A 16,194-nucleotide genomic window follows, 5' to 3' on the forward strand; every position below is an offset into this window, starting at 1 on the left:
CCGCACGTCTCCATTGGGACAAATTAAACCGTATTTTGGAACCTCCGCCGATTTGCGATCGGTTGAAGTTCAATTAAACAAAGCAAACACAGTGATTACATGCAATCGCGACTGCATCTATTCGTGCTTGTGTTTTGGATTTGCATAATTTACGCTGGCACGACTTTATCATCAAGTACTGAAGACGGCCGAATTGAGATCGGATTTGAAGTGGCAGACCTGATCGCAGGCCTGCAACAACAGTTACTGGCCCAAAGCACGAACCATAGTGCGGAACAAATAGACAACATGCAACACATTTCAGACAAGTTTCATCATTTAAATCTTGGTCATGATTCTTATAAACAAGGCGATCAACGTCAACAGCAACAAGAACAGCAGCAGCAACAGCAACAGCAACAGCAGCAGGGCCGAGTTTCATGTAAGTAACCAACAGGGTTTAGATAATTCAGTTCTTATTCTAAACCATTCATGCTATATATAGCTCAGACTGATGGAAGGCCGTCATCAATATTTGCTTATCCGGTTCCGCCATTCTATGCTCGCTCATCAATATTTACGATTCGCATAAATCAACAAGATGACGTCTTCATTCATGGATTTTATGAATATGATTACTCCCATTTCGGCCTGCTACACAACAATCAAGAAATCTTTGTGTCAATCAATGTTTCGGAAAAAATCATCAGTCACTCAATAACTCCTTGGAAATTAGGCATTCAGGCCCACGTCGACAACAACAACATTTCGTTCAAGGTTAAGGCCAGTCAGTACTTGATTATCAAGATCAACAACTTGAAGGAACTAGTGTTGTTTATTGACCCGCCTGAATGCGATCCGCCTGATTGGAACTCGGCAGACGTGATTAACGTGGCCAGCGAACCTTACAATGCAGACACGACCGGCCGCAACGGCATGGCCACGGACAGCATTCAAAGAGCCATCGGCGAAGCGTGCAAGCGCGGCGGCGGCACCGTGGCCATCCCACCCGGCGTATACTACGTGGGTAATCTCATGTTGAAAAGCAACGTGCACCTGTACATTTCCCCCGGCGCATACCTGATCTACACCGGTCGCAAATCTGATTACAAGGTGTACGGCAACAAGGTATCGTTAAAATCCGACCTGACATGGTGGATCTGGACCCAGTTTGGTTCCGAAAACGTGACCGTGTCAGGACGCGGAACCATGGACGCGCGGGGCAAGGAATTGCATGGCAAAGGCGACAATCTTGACGTGCATCATGTCGTGCCGATCGACACAAAGAATTTTGTGTTTGACGGTCCGCTGATTCGGGACGCGGCCATTTGGGCCGTGATCCCATCCATGTCCGAAAACGTGACGTTGCGGAACCTCAAGATTGCCAATTGCTTGGACATGGTCGAGAACGACGGCGTGGACGTGATGCATTGCCGCAATGTTTATGTTGACCACGCATGGTGCGCTGCCGGTGACGATTGCTTCTCGCTCAAGACCTGGCGCGCGTCGGGCGAACTAACCAGGAGCTTCCCTCCCAACAAGTACTCAGCCAACACGAACATTGTTTTCAACGACACGGTGGCATGGTCAACCTGCATTGCATACAAGATTGGCTACGGAAATTTCAAAGACACGATCGGGGTTTCGTTTTTGCATAACACGGTGTACAAGGCCGCCGTGGCTATCGGCATTGATTCCAAATACGCAGTCGATGGTGCGTTAATTCGAAACATTTTATGGCAAGACACGGTGATTGAACATGTTTTTAAAGGTCGCGGCTTGTTGTTTGGCGGATGGTTGTCGATCGTGACTCGCAAGAATTCAAACGACGGCGGCTTGTCACAGATATCAAATATCACAGTGAAGGATACCAGGATATTAGACTACGGCGGGTTCGGTGGTATTATTAAAGGCTACTCACCACAATTTAAAATCAACAACGTCACGATCGAGAACGCGATCCCGCCGGGCAAGAACGAACCGGCAAAGTCATTAGAAGAACTTAAAGTCGCACATCAATACTCAAACAACAACAGGGTTATTTGAGATCCAAAAAAAAAAAGAACATTATATTATTTACTTAAAACATAAAATGCAAAAATTAAACAAACTCCATTGTAAAAACAAAACTATCCACCAACAAAAAAAAAACTCCTCTAAACACTGCACTTTTTTTTTCCTTCTCCCCCTTCACTTTAACGACGGCCGTGTCGCGCTCGTTGGACTCAAAAATTGTTCATCACCCGACGCCGGCGGCAACTGACGATCACCCGGTCGTTCGATCGGTGACCACCCGGCCACGGCGCCGCCCACGATCGATGGAACCATGGTCAACGCGCTAATGGACGATCCCGACCTGGACCGCGGCGCTATCGAAGACGGCGATGACTGTGGCAACCTGTTGTTGCTCGGCCCTGCAACCTCGGATGATGATGACGACACTGACGACGACTCCTGCGGCAATGAGGATTTTGATTTAAACGTCCGGTAATACAACTGTCGAGGCTTAAATTTCAATTCTCGCAAGCGGCCGCCGCGCACGCGGCGCATGAAGATCAGGTCCGCGCGTACCTGCTCGATGGCTGGGTTCCATTCGTAGTTGAATCCAACCACGGTGCCGCCAGGCGATCGCAGTTCAATCACGTCTTCGTCCTTGCCTGCGCCGACGATCTGTTCCTCATCGTCATTCGATTCCGTGGCTTTCTTGTTTTTAAACGGCCAAAGAAATTTAAACCCGGCAGTAACGTAACCCCAAGCAAACTTGAACACGATCCCAACAGGCTGGTAGATGCGGTACGCAACCTGATCAGGCACGCACAGCCGCAAAAACAAGCCGACCGGCACAGACAAAAATCCACCCACGATCGATACCGCCCATTGCACGCCGTTCAATCTGACGATCGAAAATGCATTCCCGCCGACAAACATGATCAAGATTTGACCGCCACACATGATGGCCGCGATCAAAAAGAAAAACTTGTTTTTGGAAATGCCTTCAAAAAAGTTCACCTTGTTATCCAACCGACGGTTAACAAACATGTTAAAGAATTGCAACCAAACAAACGTGTTAAACACCATGGAATCTAATTCTTGTAACAACCGGGTCTGGTCATCACGAAGTCCCCAAATCTTTTGCCCAGCAAAATGCAAGACAAACGTGATTATGAGTTGCAAGATTGCCTGACCGATAATCATTTTCCACATGGTAATCGAGATCAATCCGTCAGATCGTTTCGATGGCTTGCGGTCAAGAAGTGACCTAGTAGGAGGATCTGTGGCCAAAGCCAATGCGGCAAACGTATCCATAATCAGGTTAACCCACAACAGCTGAACCGCAGTCATGACTGATTCACCTTCTGAAGAAACAATAGCAGAAATAAATGTAAGTGTAACGGCAGTAATATTGACAGTCAATTGAAACTTTACAAAAAATAAATTGTTAGCATAAGAATGCAAAGTTGTTGATTAGTTCGATTAGCATACCTGTAAAAACTTCTTAACCGCATCATTAACCGCACGACCCCACAATAATGCCTTAACAATGGACATAAAGTTATCGTCCATAAGAATAATATCCGATGCTTCCTTGGCCACCTCAGTTCCAGCAATGCCCATGGCGAAACCAACATCGGCCATGGTTAAAGCAGGAGCGTCATTAGTACCATCACCAGTCACGGCCACGGTCTCGCCAAGGCGCTTGAGTCTTTGCACGAGTAATCGCTTGTCCTGAGGACTAGACCGGGCCAGAACTTGCAACTTTGGAATGATGGCATCCCGTTCCTTCGGATCAAGCGATCGAAACTTGGGACCTTCAAGAACCAGACCGCCTTCAGTATAGATTCCGCATTCAGTGGCAATGGCCTTGGCCGTGATCAAATTATCACCAGTAACCATCCGGACCACCACGCCTGCACGTTGGCAATCCTTGACCGCATCAGTCACACCGGGACGGAGGGGATCCATAATACCAACCAAGCCAACCCAAGTGGTTTGACTGAAAACATCAGAAAAGTTTTTAACTTGCACTTTATTGTCCTCTTGAGTTTCCAATCCAGTTGGCGGCCAGGATTCATAATCTCGATACACAAGACCAATCGTGCGCAATGATTTCTCAGCATACGACGTGATGCTGTTTTCAATATATTCCCGGCGATCACTGGTAATTTCTTCCAACTGAATTCCATCTGCAGAAGTCTTTTCAAAATCTGAATTAATGCCAGTCACAACCGTGTTTACCGCCTGAGCCAATACAATTTCAGATGCTCCCTTAATAAACAAACGATAAGCACCCGATGGCAATTGAATAACTGCACCCATGGCCTTTTTGGAAGAATCAAACGGGAACAGTTGCACGATTTTAGTACTGGACCGTTCCGAATCCAAAGGTCCCATGGCCAAATGATGCCGAGCGAATCCAAGTAACGCGGTTTCCGTTTTTGAGCCAACAAAAATTTCTTCTGATTCCGCATCTTCAAAAGCGGTTGTATTAACAAAGATGCTCTGAAGTAATACGTTTTTAACTGGTTCACTAATTCGATCAAGAAGTGAATGAATAGAAACAACATCTTCCACGTTAAGCTTTTCCTTAAATGGATCAGTATAAACATCTTGCAGCAGATCTTGATCCCTGCTTGTGCCTGTGTTGGTGGCAAATTGAAAGTTAATGCCGATCGTGCCTTCGACCACGGTCATTTTATTTTGCGTAAGCGTGCCGGTTTTGTCAGAGCAAATCGTGGTCGCGTTACCCATAGTTTCGCACGATTTTAAAACTCGAACCAAGTTGTTATCTTTTAACATGCGCTTGGTGGCAAACGCAAGTGCAAGCGTGACTGCAAGCGGCAAGCCTTCCGGAACCGCGACCGCAATAAGCGTGACGGCGGTAATCAAGTACTGCATAAACGATTCACCCTTTTGCGTGGGCGTGTCATGATTATTAGGTAATTCACCCAGGAACCTAAATAGAAGAATGAAAAACAACAAAACTGAAATGCCGCCACCCCATTTAGCGATTTCCTCAGCGATCACGTTCAATTTAGCTTGCAGTGGTGTAGATTCTAATTCATCATCGCCAGACCGAAGGTCCATCATGGTTTTACCATGGGCCGAGTTTTGGCCAACAGATGTAACCAAAAAATGACCAAATCCTTCCAGAACTTTGGAACCAGACAACACAAACGGATCAATCTTTTCCAAAAGTGCTGAAGCCGCGTTCGGGCCGACTTCATTGTATCGATTAATGGCATCTTCAGCGGTAATTTTTTTGAGAGATTTTGATTCACCAGTGGCAGCAGATTCGTCACACCGCACACCTTGCGCTTGAATAAGAACACCATCAACCGGGATCATGTCACCAGGTTCTAAGAGCATGACATCACCAGCTTGCACGTCAAAGATTGATATTGAAATCGCCTTGCCACCTCGGATCACCTTAACTTGACGGTCATCCTTCTTTTTGTTTAATGCGGCAAATTGAAGTTCTTTTTGCCAATCATTCAAAGCGCCTACAAGAACGACAATGACAACGGCAACCAAGATGGCAACTCCCTCAATCCTATATATATATAAAGCCATTAAAATTTGAAATAAAAAAAATGTTGGGAATTACTTACCAGTCAACTTTGGGAATCACGTTTCCTTCTCTATCGTATTCAGGAGGAGTACCAAAAGATTGATACATGCCAAGAGAAAAAGATATAACAGCAGCGACGGAAAGAAGGATGAGCATTTTATCTGACATGGCGATAAGAATGAGCTTGAATAACGAAACCGTTTTCTTGTCGGGCAAAACATTTCGACCGTATGCTTTTTCTCTGACGGAAAAATCCTCATCTGGAGAAAGACCGACGTCAGCCTTGACGTTAAGTTTTAATTCCAAGCCTGCCAGGCCGCCAAGCTCATGAAGAATCGCGAGACGGTGATCTTGTTGTAACAGGGCAAGTTGATTGGGAGAGACAGAGAATGGAGTCCCCGTCAAAGCGTCGTGGTCAGGTTCTTGTTCGAAGGCATCAGCGAGGGCCTTATCAGGCGAAATGGACGGCTGAGAGGACACATCAGAAAAGTCTGAAGTGTCTGAGAATCGTCGCTTGGTGTCTGACGATTCTGGTGAGAGATGAGAGTTCGGCAGAGCAATTGGCGACGGAGACCGCGACTGAGGAGGAGACACCTAGAGGGATGGCGTAAAGCGTTAGATTGAGGAACACAAAATCAAAAGCTGGGGTGGAGTCCAAATCCTACTATAGACGTATCAATCCTGATAGAAGGGAGATCCGGTCTGGTCATGGTTGAACATGCGTGAAGAAAGAGAATAGAACGAGAACTGAACGCAGTAAATATATATATGTAACGTGTAGCTAATTTGTGTGGTGGAGTGCACAGCCCGATTTTGATGGCTAAGAAAGAACTTGTGGACTTGGCAGCAATGATGAAATAAAAGACAATAGGTCCGGGACTTTACGCTCGCTTGTACTAGGTCGCTGTTTACGCAGTTGCTGTCCAATGGAAGGGCGATAAACTATTTTTTTTATTTTTTTTTTTATTCCAGTGATATATATATGCACCCAGCAACCACCGACAACACCGCGGTTGGAGGAGTTTGTGAATAGGTAAATGGCTTGGCCTTTTTACCTATTCAAGCTTAAAACAATTAACCCAACGCCGATAGCAACAACTCGTTGCGCAAGTTTCAATTGGGAGCCATCAGGCTGTGATTAACGAGAGCAGTTTCCTACTACAACATATTTTCAAATTGGTAATGCTACGGGCATCAATTTGACGGGCCGGCAATAGTGAGCACGAGCACAAGCGCCACTTAGGTACTAGCGTGGTGCTGGGGCAGTGCAAGGCTGCCCCTGCATAACCGCACCGACAAATGAGTGCCGTTCCGTACTTTGTTACCTGGCAATACACTCACTATAAGCATTTTGTCCTTCGTTTTGTCCAATATCGGGCCTTGCTTGACTTACCAATTCAACTTGTACAAACATGCACAATCGCAGTAAATGAATAAATCTCACATGCCCTGTCTGCCCATGCACTGCCCCTTTCAAATCGCCATTTTTTGGTTTAAAAATTGCTCAGCCGCATGTAAGCGCTGACTAATAACAGAATAATACAAAGCTTTGTGCTAACTAGCTAAATTAGAGAGTATAGCGTAAACAAATTTACCCAATCAACATGCTCGTCAGAGCTTTTGAATTTTTTTTTTATAAGTGCTCATTTGCTTGCTACCTTACGTGTCATTTCACAACTTCAGAAAATATGGATTCTTCGATGCGAGTCGGCTGAGAGCAAGTGGTTGATTATGTAGTTCTATAATGTCGACCACATATCCTGCACCCCGACTTCCATCAAACATTGAAAGCTCTGTTGATCTGCGACCCGATTGTTCTATTAGCCAGTTTATCTCTAATTGATCATTTACTTTTTTAACTAAAGAAGGCCATGAACGACCTTAAGTCCTTGCCGACTCGGACATGCTTCCCGTATTCATGCAGTCATGGTCGTGCATCCTTAGCCAATACCGCAAAATCTTCTTCCGTTTTGGTCCAGATATCATAATTGCTGTTCCTTTTTAGGCATTTTAGAGAAATTAAATTCGTTCCGATAGATGGTACGATTCTGACATTTTTTAGAGTAAAGATTTTATCTCCTTTGTTGTTCCTAATTAAGATTGGGACATCGCCTACACCAATCACATTTGTCGTACCACCCAGACCAAACAACGAGATGTTCTTTACTCTTCGAAAATTTTGTACCTCAGATCTCTCTGACCAGACATGTACACTAGCACCAGAATCAATAATCGTTATCCCCTTTTCTGTAGTGGATGTTATAAATGCTGTGTCACTAGCCAATAGACTCGATTCGAGTTCGCCTAGGATCTTTTTTATCATGCTGATTAGTAAAAAAGTGTGGCTCAATAACCCACTTTACTAATGTTAGAACAACCGATTATTTGGGCCTTTAAGTAATAATTTTGAGATTTGCAGTTTGTGCAACTAACTACAGAATAAGATGCTCTGCTGAAGCTCTGCTTCTGATGCCGGGGTCATGACCCCGACCGCTGCAATAAGAAAACAAAACCGTGGCTGCTGAAAAGTCCCCGGATTTTTGTTTTAACTCAAAATTACGCTCTTACCCACGGACCCCGCTAACTAAATGAGACGGCAACCTTGATTACACTGTTAGGCCAAACAGGTTTAAGAAAAAATTATATTCGTCGCTTGTTAACTTGCAATAATTGTCAGAAGGAGGCAATTAAAGACCTTGCAATGTCGACATCTACTGCTAATTATGTAATATCATTTACAGAAGACCCATGGCTTGCCTTTAAATTCATGGGATTGTATTAACAAGACCGCCATTTACGAGTCTGCGAATGCTGGATTAGTTGGGCTTTCCATTTCCTTTCTTTGATGGCAATTAAAATAAGTCATGTGGTTTCTGTAAATGATGTGACATATTGGTTGAATCTACTGCGTTACACATGCATGATACGTCTGCTTGATATAACCAGCCCAATCTATATCCCATTTAAAAGGACATTGAATTGATGGCTTGTTTACAGGCAATTACCTAGTTATTTAACAGGCAATATATTCAATTGTGGTTAGCTATCTGATAAATTGTTTTATGTCGCCACAGTGTTCCAGTTATGTCATTCATTACGTATGGAACTTTCACATGTCACGTGGACGCGTCGAGCTTTACTTAAACCGATGTGACGTATGATTCGATCCTACAACCTGTAACTCTTTTAAGATAAAAATTCATCATGCCTCGACAGATTCCACAGCCTCGCGCTGATCATGCCGGGCTGAGTTCTCAAGCAGTAACAGATAGCCAACCAGATAGTCGTGCTGCCAATTCTACTGGCCCGCGAGGCGATTCTGCTGCGCCGTCGACATCGCCGAATGATCACGGCGACGGTGTCCATCAGGGGCACCAGCGGCACCGGACCCAACAGGATATCGATCAGGAATACGAGGAGCGCATAGAGGAAGAATATGCGAAACGTGAAGGAGGTGCTTGATTGTGTCATCGATATGTTTCTATATATCGTTTTTTATCACATGTATACATGCAATGCCGTTACCCATCCTTAAATAAAACAAACAAAAATATAATATAAAACAAACCAACCCTTCAAAACATGCAACCTATTGACTAATTTGAATCACCTTTGCAATCTTTTCCACCCGCTCACGAGCTAGCAAGCTCCGAGTCAGCGCATCTTCGCCTGTCTCGACAACACTAGCTACAAAAGCAAGATCACGCTTCCGCAAATGCCCGCTGCCTTCCAGGTCAATTGCCACATGACGATTTTCCACTGCTACCTGGCTAATCACTCCGCTGTCATCTTTTAATCCTATTGTCACTGCCTTTGTGGTTCCTATTTTCAATCGCCGGCCATCTTGTGCTGTGGAAATAAAATCTTGAGATAATGCCACCATTGCTGCTTCCTGTTCAGGCCGGGTAGATGTGGTTAGCACTGTCGCTGCTCGAGCATCTGACAGATGACTGATTCCTGACTCTGATGGCTTGGTGTCCTGAAATAATGATTCTATAGAATTCGTCGACATGCTTCTGGGAATTTGAAACTGATCTTTGCAGATTGCATGATGCGAACGCTATAATAGACCAAATTCATTCACTGCCAATAGTGTAATCACAAGCGCCTTTTCTATTCACAGACACTTTTTTCCTGATTGGGCGAACCGACTGTTTTGCTGTTTTTACCCTGCCTGGAAATGCGCTCCTTCGTCAGCTCTCCTTCAGCTTATCTTGGGTTTCAATTGCAACTTAAACAACAGACTCGGGTGTGCAAGCAAGCAAGCAATTTAAAAGAACTCGTTCTTCTAAAGTTTCAGCTGAAGAATTGAAATTGAAAAAAACTAACCGCATAGTTTTTTTCTTTTGAGTTTATTGTACAATGGCTTTCCAGGCTCCAAATGGAACCCTGTATTATCTAATTTCGTTGCCGTCTTCGGTGGCTCCTGCCGGCTCCGACCCTGAATCTGGGTTGGTTAAGGACCTGGCATCGACCTTGCAGCTTCAATCCAATGATGATGTTTCTCAATTTCTTATTCCACATTTTAAGATTGGTACTCTTGACCAATTGGTTCAACAATCCGAGGAATTGTCCAAGATTGATGCCCAGTTCGAGTCAGTCGTGTCCCGTACGGTCGACATTCTGAAGAACGTCTATGATGGCAATAAGGACCAGGTTGAAAATGCCAAGCGGGTATCTGAAAGTATGTACTTTGGTTTTTTCTTATTTTTTAGTTTTCTACTTGAATGCGAAATTTGCATGCTCCTATCTTACCCTTCCGGTTTTTGCAATGTCTTACTTACGCACGTCATGTTTAGAACCGGTCGAGAACTACCTTAAATCATTTCAATGGAACAATGCAAAGTACAGAATTGATAAGCCTATTGCAGAACTTGCCGATACCCTCTCAAAAGAAGTATTTGCTCTCGATGCCGATCTTAAAGGCGTGTACACAAATTACAATCTTGCCAAGAGCAACCTCGGAGCTGTAGAACGAAAACAGACGTATGTCAATTTAAAACTTTTTTGTTAATTTAGTCTCTCTAACATTATAATAATTTTTTTTCCAGGGGCAATCTTGCTACTCGTTCGCTTCAAGAAGTTGTCACAAAATCGGATTTCGTGCTTGGTTCAGAATACTTGGAGACCGTACTGGTTGCAGTTCCCAAGCCTGGAGTTAAGCAGTTTGTTAAAACATACGAAAGCTTGGTTCCCTTGGTTGTTCCTCGAAGTGCAAAGTTGATTTCGGCTGATGATGATTTCAGCCTTTACGGAGTTACTTTGTTTAAGCGGTCCATTCCAGAGTTTAATCAAAAGAGTCGTGAAAATAAATGGTATCCTCGTGAGTTTAAATGGACAGATGGAGTGATTGAAGATCTCAGAAAGGAGAAGGACAGAGCATCTGAGCAAGAACGACGGCTTTTTGTACGTATACATTTTGTTCCCACCTTTTATTTGGTTCATGGTTAACTTTTTTTTTTGTAGGGAGAAGTTGCTCGTTTGGCTCAGGCTACTTATAGCGACAGTTTCCAAGCATGGTCTCATTTAAAGAGCATCCGGGTCTTTGTTGAATCCGTTTTACGATATGGTCTTCCACCAGACTTCATTTCCGTTCTTGTGAAGCCACCAGTGGCTTCAATTCAAAAGGCCAAGGCTTCCTTGCTTACCAAGTATGGCTACCTGGGAGGCAATGCTTTTGTTAAGGATAAAAAGGGAAAGATTGTTCAGGAAGACACAGGACTTCAAGAGTATAGCTCCCTGGTCGACATTGAGTACGAAGCATTTGTTATCTACGATATTGTAATTGCATAATTTTTTTCTTTTGTTTGTTTGATTGTTTGATTGTTTTTCTTCTTCTTGCAATATGTCATTGATTTATCAATTTAAAGAAAAACGAAAAGCAAGCCTCAGGAAAAGCAAGAAAGAAAGACTAGAATCTATTTCTCTTGTTTGTGTTTATCCTTTTTTTTTGCAATTATTGGTTATTAATTTTATGTTTAATCATATTCTCTTATTTATGGCTATTTTTTGATAGGTGTTTTTTTTTTTATTATTTTTTTACTTTCCTGTGCAATTGGTTGTAGTTATTTTTTCTTTTGTTCTTTTGTGGATATTGCGGTTTTTTTTCCCTCATTAAGGTAAAATGGCTGGAATTGTACCAAGTAGCAACTAAAACAAATTATTGTCTATTTTTAATGTTAATATTTCTTCCAAATATTTTTTTAATGGACGACATTTGTACCATGTTTTGTGCCGTTTGTTCGTTGTTTATGATGGACGTTCTAAATGCGCCCGGCGCCGCACAAATAACTGATGTTTAATTATGAACCATGCTACGATAGTTCACAAGATCTGCACACTTCCTTCGTACAACAAGATCATAAAGTCCATTCCGCTTCGGCGGTTAAGATTTTGATGCAAGATGTCTTCAGTAGCAAGGCTTCAGGTTGCTCAATTGAACCCGCTATCATATGCTGCCCCGGCTCGAGTACAAGCGTTTCTATGCCCAGTCGGCTCCGTGACGCGATCGAGATTTATTGACTTTGTCGGTCGTCTTCAATCGACTGCAGTGATACACCTCGGGGATGTGACTCCAGATTCTAGACCCGAGAGAGGTACAGTTGTTAAGTTTTTACCAATCGTTAAGCGTGATCTAACTGGGAAACAAGTGATGTTTAGTCCTCAGGGGTTCCCAACCGGAGTGCTGGTCTACAATTTTTGCACAACCATAGATTCACATCATACAGAATTAGAAGATTTGGAATTGTTCAGACGACCATTAGTTGTATGCAATACTTATTTATTTTGTTATTGCTGACCGTTGTGATTACAATTTTTTTCTAATTGCCATTAAATTTAGGTGTTCGGACTTGCTGACTACAACAACATTTCAGACATTTCAGAGTTGCGGTCCTCAATTGACTTGCTTAGATCTCAAAATTTTCAAGCAATCATTCACAAGATCATTGTTTTTGATTGCCCATTGGAATCATCCGAGCTACCGTCGACAGATTTTATATGTGTTCCTCCTAAACGGATATCCAAAATCACGTCCATTCGCACGGTCCTATGCGATCTCACTTCGGCATTTTTAGCTGAGTTGCCTCTTCTTGCTCACGCATTTCAACTTGCAGACTTACTTGCTTCACCATCGGCAAGAGATGCTGATTATGATTCTGTAACGTTGCATTCTTCTCCTGCCAGTACTTATGCGAGAAGCACTACATCAGCCACCACGGCAGGCACTGCATCATTGTCGACCGGGTCATTACCAAATACGATTAAAGATAATAGAACTTCAATGCCATATCCATTATCACACCATACTGAACGCCAAAGAATGAGACGGAAGGGCAGGGCAATGAAAATGATTGCAAACATTTACCTTCTTGCTGGTCGGACTACTGACGCAATAAAAGAATATGCGGAAGCACTCGCAGTGTTAAAGGGAGTTAATGATCATTTATGGTATGCCTCATGTGTAGAGGGAATTGGCATTTGCATGTTGATTCTGTCGCATCTGAACGTGCAGTTCACGGTGCCATCAATTGTGTTGGCACCTATAAACTCGAGTGATAAGTTAAAAGACAACAAGGAAGAACAGGCGCCACCGCCACTTATAGATCTTCTTCCGCAATTGACAAGTACGGTTTTGAATTTATTCAACCGAGCGCAAAATTTTCCTGGAGAGAATGTACCATCAATCACGATAATAGAAACCATACTGCGAACCGTTGATTTGCTAACTTGTACTTGCCTGGCTGGCGGGTGGACCACGGAAGCAATAACAGCTGCTATATTTTCTGATCCGATTCCAGATGGGAGCTTGGTGGACTTGCGAGCTTCGTCTTCATATGCTGCCAAAATGAGCATATTAAATTGGATATCAGCCGCTCAAAACGTGCAAATAAATAACTTGGATGTGTTTGATGCTAGCAGGCTTTTAACCGGTATTGCCGCCGCATGTGGGAAATTGGGATTCATGCGCAAACGCGCGTTCGTACTTCAACAATTGGTCACGGACTTGGTACCGAAGATTATTCGGGCCAGAAATTTGGAAGATCCGGATGAGAAAGAATTAGAAATTCGAAGACATGATTATGATACCGGAATTTTAAACTTGTTGGAGGATATTTGCAACTCATATGGCATTCCTACCGATTCGAGTGAGATCACAACGTTTGGATGGAAATTTGCGAAAACTGAAGTTTTGCGTTCGTGTATTAATTTGTGTCAGGTTTTACCTGATTATATTGGCGTGGTTAGATATACGAGTTTACTGTTTAGATTATCTGCTTCGGAGTTGTCGCTTGAAGAACAAGTCTCTTATTTGCGAAACTTTAAGGAAGCTTATTCTCATGCTTTAAGTCTTGGCTTGGAACAGTTTGAAGATGATTATTGGGATCCGTACCTAATTAGAGATGTCAGCATTGTTGAGTATGGCAGAATTTTTTGCATTTTACATATTTTCTTGTTCTAATTTTTGCAGATCGAGTTTATGGGCAATTCCCAAATTAGTTGAACCCAAGTCCAAAAATGATAATGATGAACCAGCCGGAACATTTATTTATAATCCGTTTGCCAAGAAAGAGCCAACTGATGAAAAAAAACACATTTTTGTTTTGGATGAACCGGTTGAATTTCGTGTTGTTTTGCAGAATCCGTTTGGATTTGAGATTGATATTAAAGCCGTCAAGTTAATGTAAGTCGTTGTAAAGGCAAAAAGAAAAATATTTTAAATCTAATTATTTTTTTTAATTAGAGGCGAAGGCGCAGCGTTTTCATCAGATATAATATCGGTAATTGTGCCTCCTAGGAAACTGTTCCCAATTGCCGTGTTTTTAACGCCCACAGAGCCTGGAACATTAACAATTACTGGGTGCAGCGTGCATGTTTTGGGATGCGCTCAGACTATTTTGCCGACAATTCCTGTGCGAGTAGATATCAGTGAAGAATCAAAAATCAAAAATTTTGGGTTAAAGGCCAAGCAATATTCATTAGTGTCATTAGCAAAACAACTTCCAGTCTCATTGGTAAAGAAGATCAATGTTAAAGTTATTCCGAAATTACCTGTTTTGAGAATTAATCGAATTTCAATTCAACAAAATTCATTAATGCTTCTCGAAGGTGAACGTCGAAAGTTTCATGTCGTGTTGAGAAACCTTTCTGATTCAGTATCTGCAAATTGGTTGTCACTTTTATTTAATGATTCTACAACGCAATCACTTTTGGAAACCTTGGAGTCCGGTACCGGCCAAAAGCAAACGTTATCCGATAGCGAAATTTATGAGATTGAAGTTTTTTTATACAAGCGACCAGCATTAAGATGGGACAAAAGCTTGGTTCAGATTCCAGCCAATGATGAAGTTGAAGTTGAAATTGAAGTCATTGGCAAGCGAGGACTTACCAGTGCGCATATTGACATTGAGTTCTCTCATGCTGATCAAGGCAACGATGGTGACAGTCCGTTGCACGTTCGCACGTTGGGATTAGATATTAAGGTGACCGTGAACGCCAGCATTGAACTTGCTGGGTGCGACTTTGTGCCGTTTAGTTTTGACATGCCAATCTTAAGCAACGGCACGACGACGACAGATTTGTTAAGTTTTTTGCAAAAAATTGGGATTGAGTTTGAACAAATGGAGTCGTACTGTCTCATGCTTCTCGATTTACGAAATTCTTGGCCGTCCGCACTTAAAGTCGAAATTGTTTCTGAGATTAACGGTGTGAATCATACAGTTCAGGACACGATCCAGCCAGGTCATACGAACCGATTATTGATCCCGATTAAAAGAATACGAGAAATCGATGCCAGGAAGCCGATTCCGAGAATAAAGCCACCCAAGCAATACATTAATAACGCAAGGGCGAACGGTTCTCAATCAAATCTCAAGAATCGGGCATCTGTTTATTACACGTTAGAGACCGAGCGGGAAGTATTTTGGTATCGCGAAGAGTTATTACGAGTGCTGCGTGGCTCATGGAGTGAAGTGCCGGTCCAGCAGATTTCAGACAAGCAGCAATTTTTGAACGAGGATAATAACAGTGCAATTAATGTGATCCCTCGTGCTGGCCAGATTGAGCTTCGCGCTTTAAGGATTACTCCTCAGATGGTTGGAATCATTAAAGTTGAAGATGTGGTGATTGACTTGTCAATTCGATCTGATAACAATTATAGCAAAAAATCCGGCCGGAAGCACTGGCAAGTGCAAACTGACGAATTCATTATCTTGGTAATCACAATCACGTCGAACCACTCAGCCGTCACGAACCCAGGGCAGTCACTGACCGGCATATTACGGATCCAACCTGCGTTGCGAAACCTGCCGATACCTGCTTCGCTTGATATCAGCCGGCGCATGATTTTCAATGGGGTTTTGCAACAACCAATCGTTAACGTTGCCGTTGGTGAGACCAGGACGGTGGAATTACAAGTCGTCGTACTTTCGAAAGGCGAATATGAATTCGTAAGCTTGTTTGAAGTTATCGATGGAGCTGATTCTGGGACCAGATACGTTGGAAGGGAAAAACTATTAATTAGTGCTTATTAAAAAAAATCATTGCCTCTAGTTTTTCCTAGTAAGCATTTTTTTTTTAATGACCTATGTACCAATAAATATTAAATGACTCCACCTAACTCCGCTTGCAATAAACCAAAAAAAAAA

At 42.9% G+C, this 16,194-nt stretch overlaps 5 protein-coding genes across 5 annotated transcripts; 3 read left to right on the forward strand and 2 right to left on the reverse strand.

Moving 5' to 3' along the window:
• The first annotated feature begins 11 nt into the window (after positions 1-11).
• Positions 12-2,156, forward strand: V1514DRAFT_335178 (pectin lyase fold/virulence factor). The gene is made up of 2 exons (XM_066928344.1): positions 12-421; positions 485-2,156. The coding sequence occupies exons 1-2, from the start codon at positions 100-102 to the stop codon at positions 2,023-2,025; spliced, it is 1,863 nt and encodes a 620-aa protein (XP_066781900.1). The 5' UTR covers positions 12-99; the 3' UTR covers positions 2,026-2,156.
• V1514DRAFT_145018 (uncharacterized protein) lies at positions 2,098-6,466 on the reverse strand. The gene is made up of 4 exons (XM_066924482.1): positions 6,214-6,466; positions 5,589-6,142; positions 3,463-5,530; positions 2,098-3,399 (listed from the first exon to the last, which is right to left on the reverse strand). The coding sequence occupies exons 1-4, from the start codon at positions 6,256-6,258 to the stop codon at positions 2,170-2,172; spliced, it is 3,897 nt and encodes a 1,298-aa protein (XP_066781901.1). The 5' UTR covers positions 6,259-6,466; the 3' UTR covers positions 2,098-2,169.
• Positions 6,467-7,472: 1,006 nt separating this feature from the next.
• On the reverse strand, positions 7,473-7,871 carry V1514DRAFT_344173 (uncharacterized protein; the record flags this gene model as incomplete). The annotated part of the gene is made up of 1 exon (XM_066929176.1): positions 7,473-7,871. One exon carries the CDS (start codon positions 7,869-7,871, stop codon positions 7,473-7,475), a length of 399 nt encoding a protein of 132 aa, XP_066781902.1.
• Positions 7,872-9,777: 1,906 nt separating this feature from the next.
• V1514DRAFT_297194 (uncharacterized protein) lies at positions 9,778-11,746 on the forward strand. Its single transcript, XM_066925453.1, has 4 exons — positions 9,778-10,232; positions 10,348-10,534; positions 10,600-10,954; positions 11,015-11,746. Exons 1-4 carry the CDS (start codon positions 9,911-9,913, stop codon positions 11,339-11,341), a joined length of 1,191 nt encoding a protein of 396 aa, XP_066781903.1. The 5' UTR covers positions 9,778-9,910; the 3' UTR covers positions 11,342-11,746.
• A 17-nt stretch (positions 11,747-11,763) lies between these two features.
• On the forward strand, positions 11,764-16,160 carry V1514DRAFT_335192 (TRAPP II complex). Its single transcript, XM_066928345.1, has 5 exons — positions 11,764-12,144; positions 12,199-12,314; positions 12,390-13,966; positions 14,019-14,231; positions 14,292-16,160. The coding sequence occupies exons 1-5, from the start codon at positions 11,952-11,954 to the stop codon at positions 16,078-16,080; spliced, it is 3,888 nt and encodes a 1,295-aa protein (XP_066781904.1). The 5' UTR covers positions 11,764-11,951; the 3' UTR covers positions 16,081-16,160.
• Positions 16,161-16,194: the final 34 nt, after the last annotated feature.

This window comes from Lipomyces japonicus (genome assembly GCF_038497905.1).
Source record: "Lipomyces japonicus strain CBS 7319 unplaced genomic scaffold V1514scaffold_38, whole genome shotgun sequence".
NCBI classification, from domain to species: domain Eukaryota; kingdom Fungi; phylum Ascomycota; class Lipomycetes; order Lipomycetales; family Lipomycetaceae; genus Lipomyces; species Lipomyces japonicus.

What these genes read in the sequence shown, in the direction of transcription:
- V1514DRAFT_145018 (XM_066924482.1), bottom strand. Translation starts at nt 6,258, where the DNA reads ATGACCAGACCGGATCTCCCTTCTATCAGGATTGATACGTCTATA. An exon ending in TCAGGATTGATACGTCTATA is followed by an intron (nt 6,143 to 6,213) that starts GTAGGATTTGGA and finishes CCATCCCTCTAG; the next exon opens with GTGTCTCCTCCTCAGTCGCG. An exon ending in GTGATTCCCAAAGTTGACTG is followed by an intron (nt 5,531 to 5,588) that starts GTAAGTAATTCC and finishes ATATATATATAG; the next exon opens with GATTGAGGGAGTTGCCATCT.
- V1514DRAFT_297194 (XM_066925453.1), top strand. Translation starts at nt 9,911, where the DNA reads ATGGCTTTCCAGGCTCCAAATGGAACCCTGTATTATCTAATTTCGTTG. An exon ending in TGCCAAGCGGGTATCTGAAA is followed by an intron (nt 10,233 to 10,347) that starts GTATGTACTTTG and finishes CGTCATGTTTAG; the next exon opens with AACCGGTCGAGAACTACCTT. An exon ending in GCTGTAGAACGAAAACAGAC is followed by an intron (nt 10,535 to 10,599) that starts GTATGTCAATTT and finishes TTTTTTTTCCAG; the next exon opens with GGGCAATCTTGCTACTCGTT.
- V1514DRAFT_335192 (XM_066928345.1), top strand. Translation starts at nt 11,952, where the DNA reads ATGTCTTCAGTAGCAAGGCTTCAGGTTGCTCAATTGAACCCGCTATCA. An exon ending in AGATTCTAGACCCGAGAGAG is followed by an intron (nt 12,145 to 12,198) that starts GTACAGTTGTTA and finishes CTGGGAAACAAG; the next exon opens with TGATGTTTAGTCCTCAGGGG. An exon ending in ATTAAAGCCGTCAAGTTAAT is followed by an intron (nt 14,232 to 14,291) that starts GTAAGTCGTTGT and finishes TTTTTTAATTAG; the next exon opens with AGGCGAAGGCGCAGCGTTTT.
- V1514DRAFT_335178 (XM_066928344.1), top strand. Translation starts at nt 100, where the DNA reads ATGCAATCGCGACTGCATCTATTCGTGCTTGTGTTTTGGATTTGCATA. An exon ending in GCAGCAGGGCCGAGTTTCAT is followed by an intron (nt 422 to 484) that starts GTAAGTAACCAA and finishes TGCTATATATAG; the next exon opens with CTCAGACTGATGGAAGGCCG.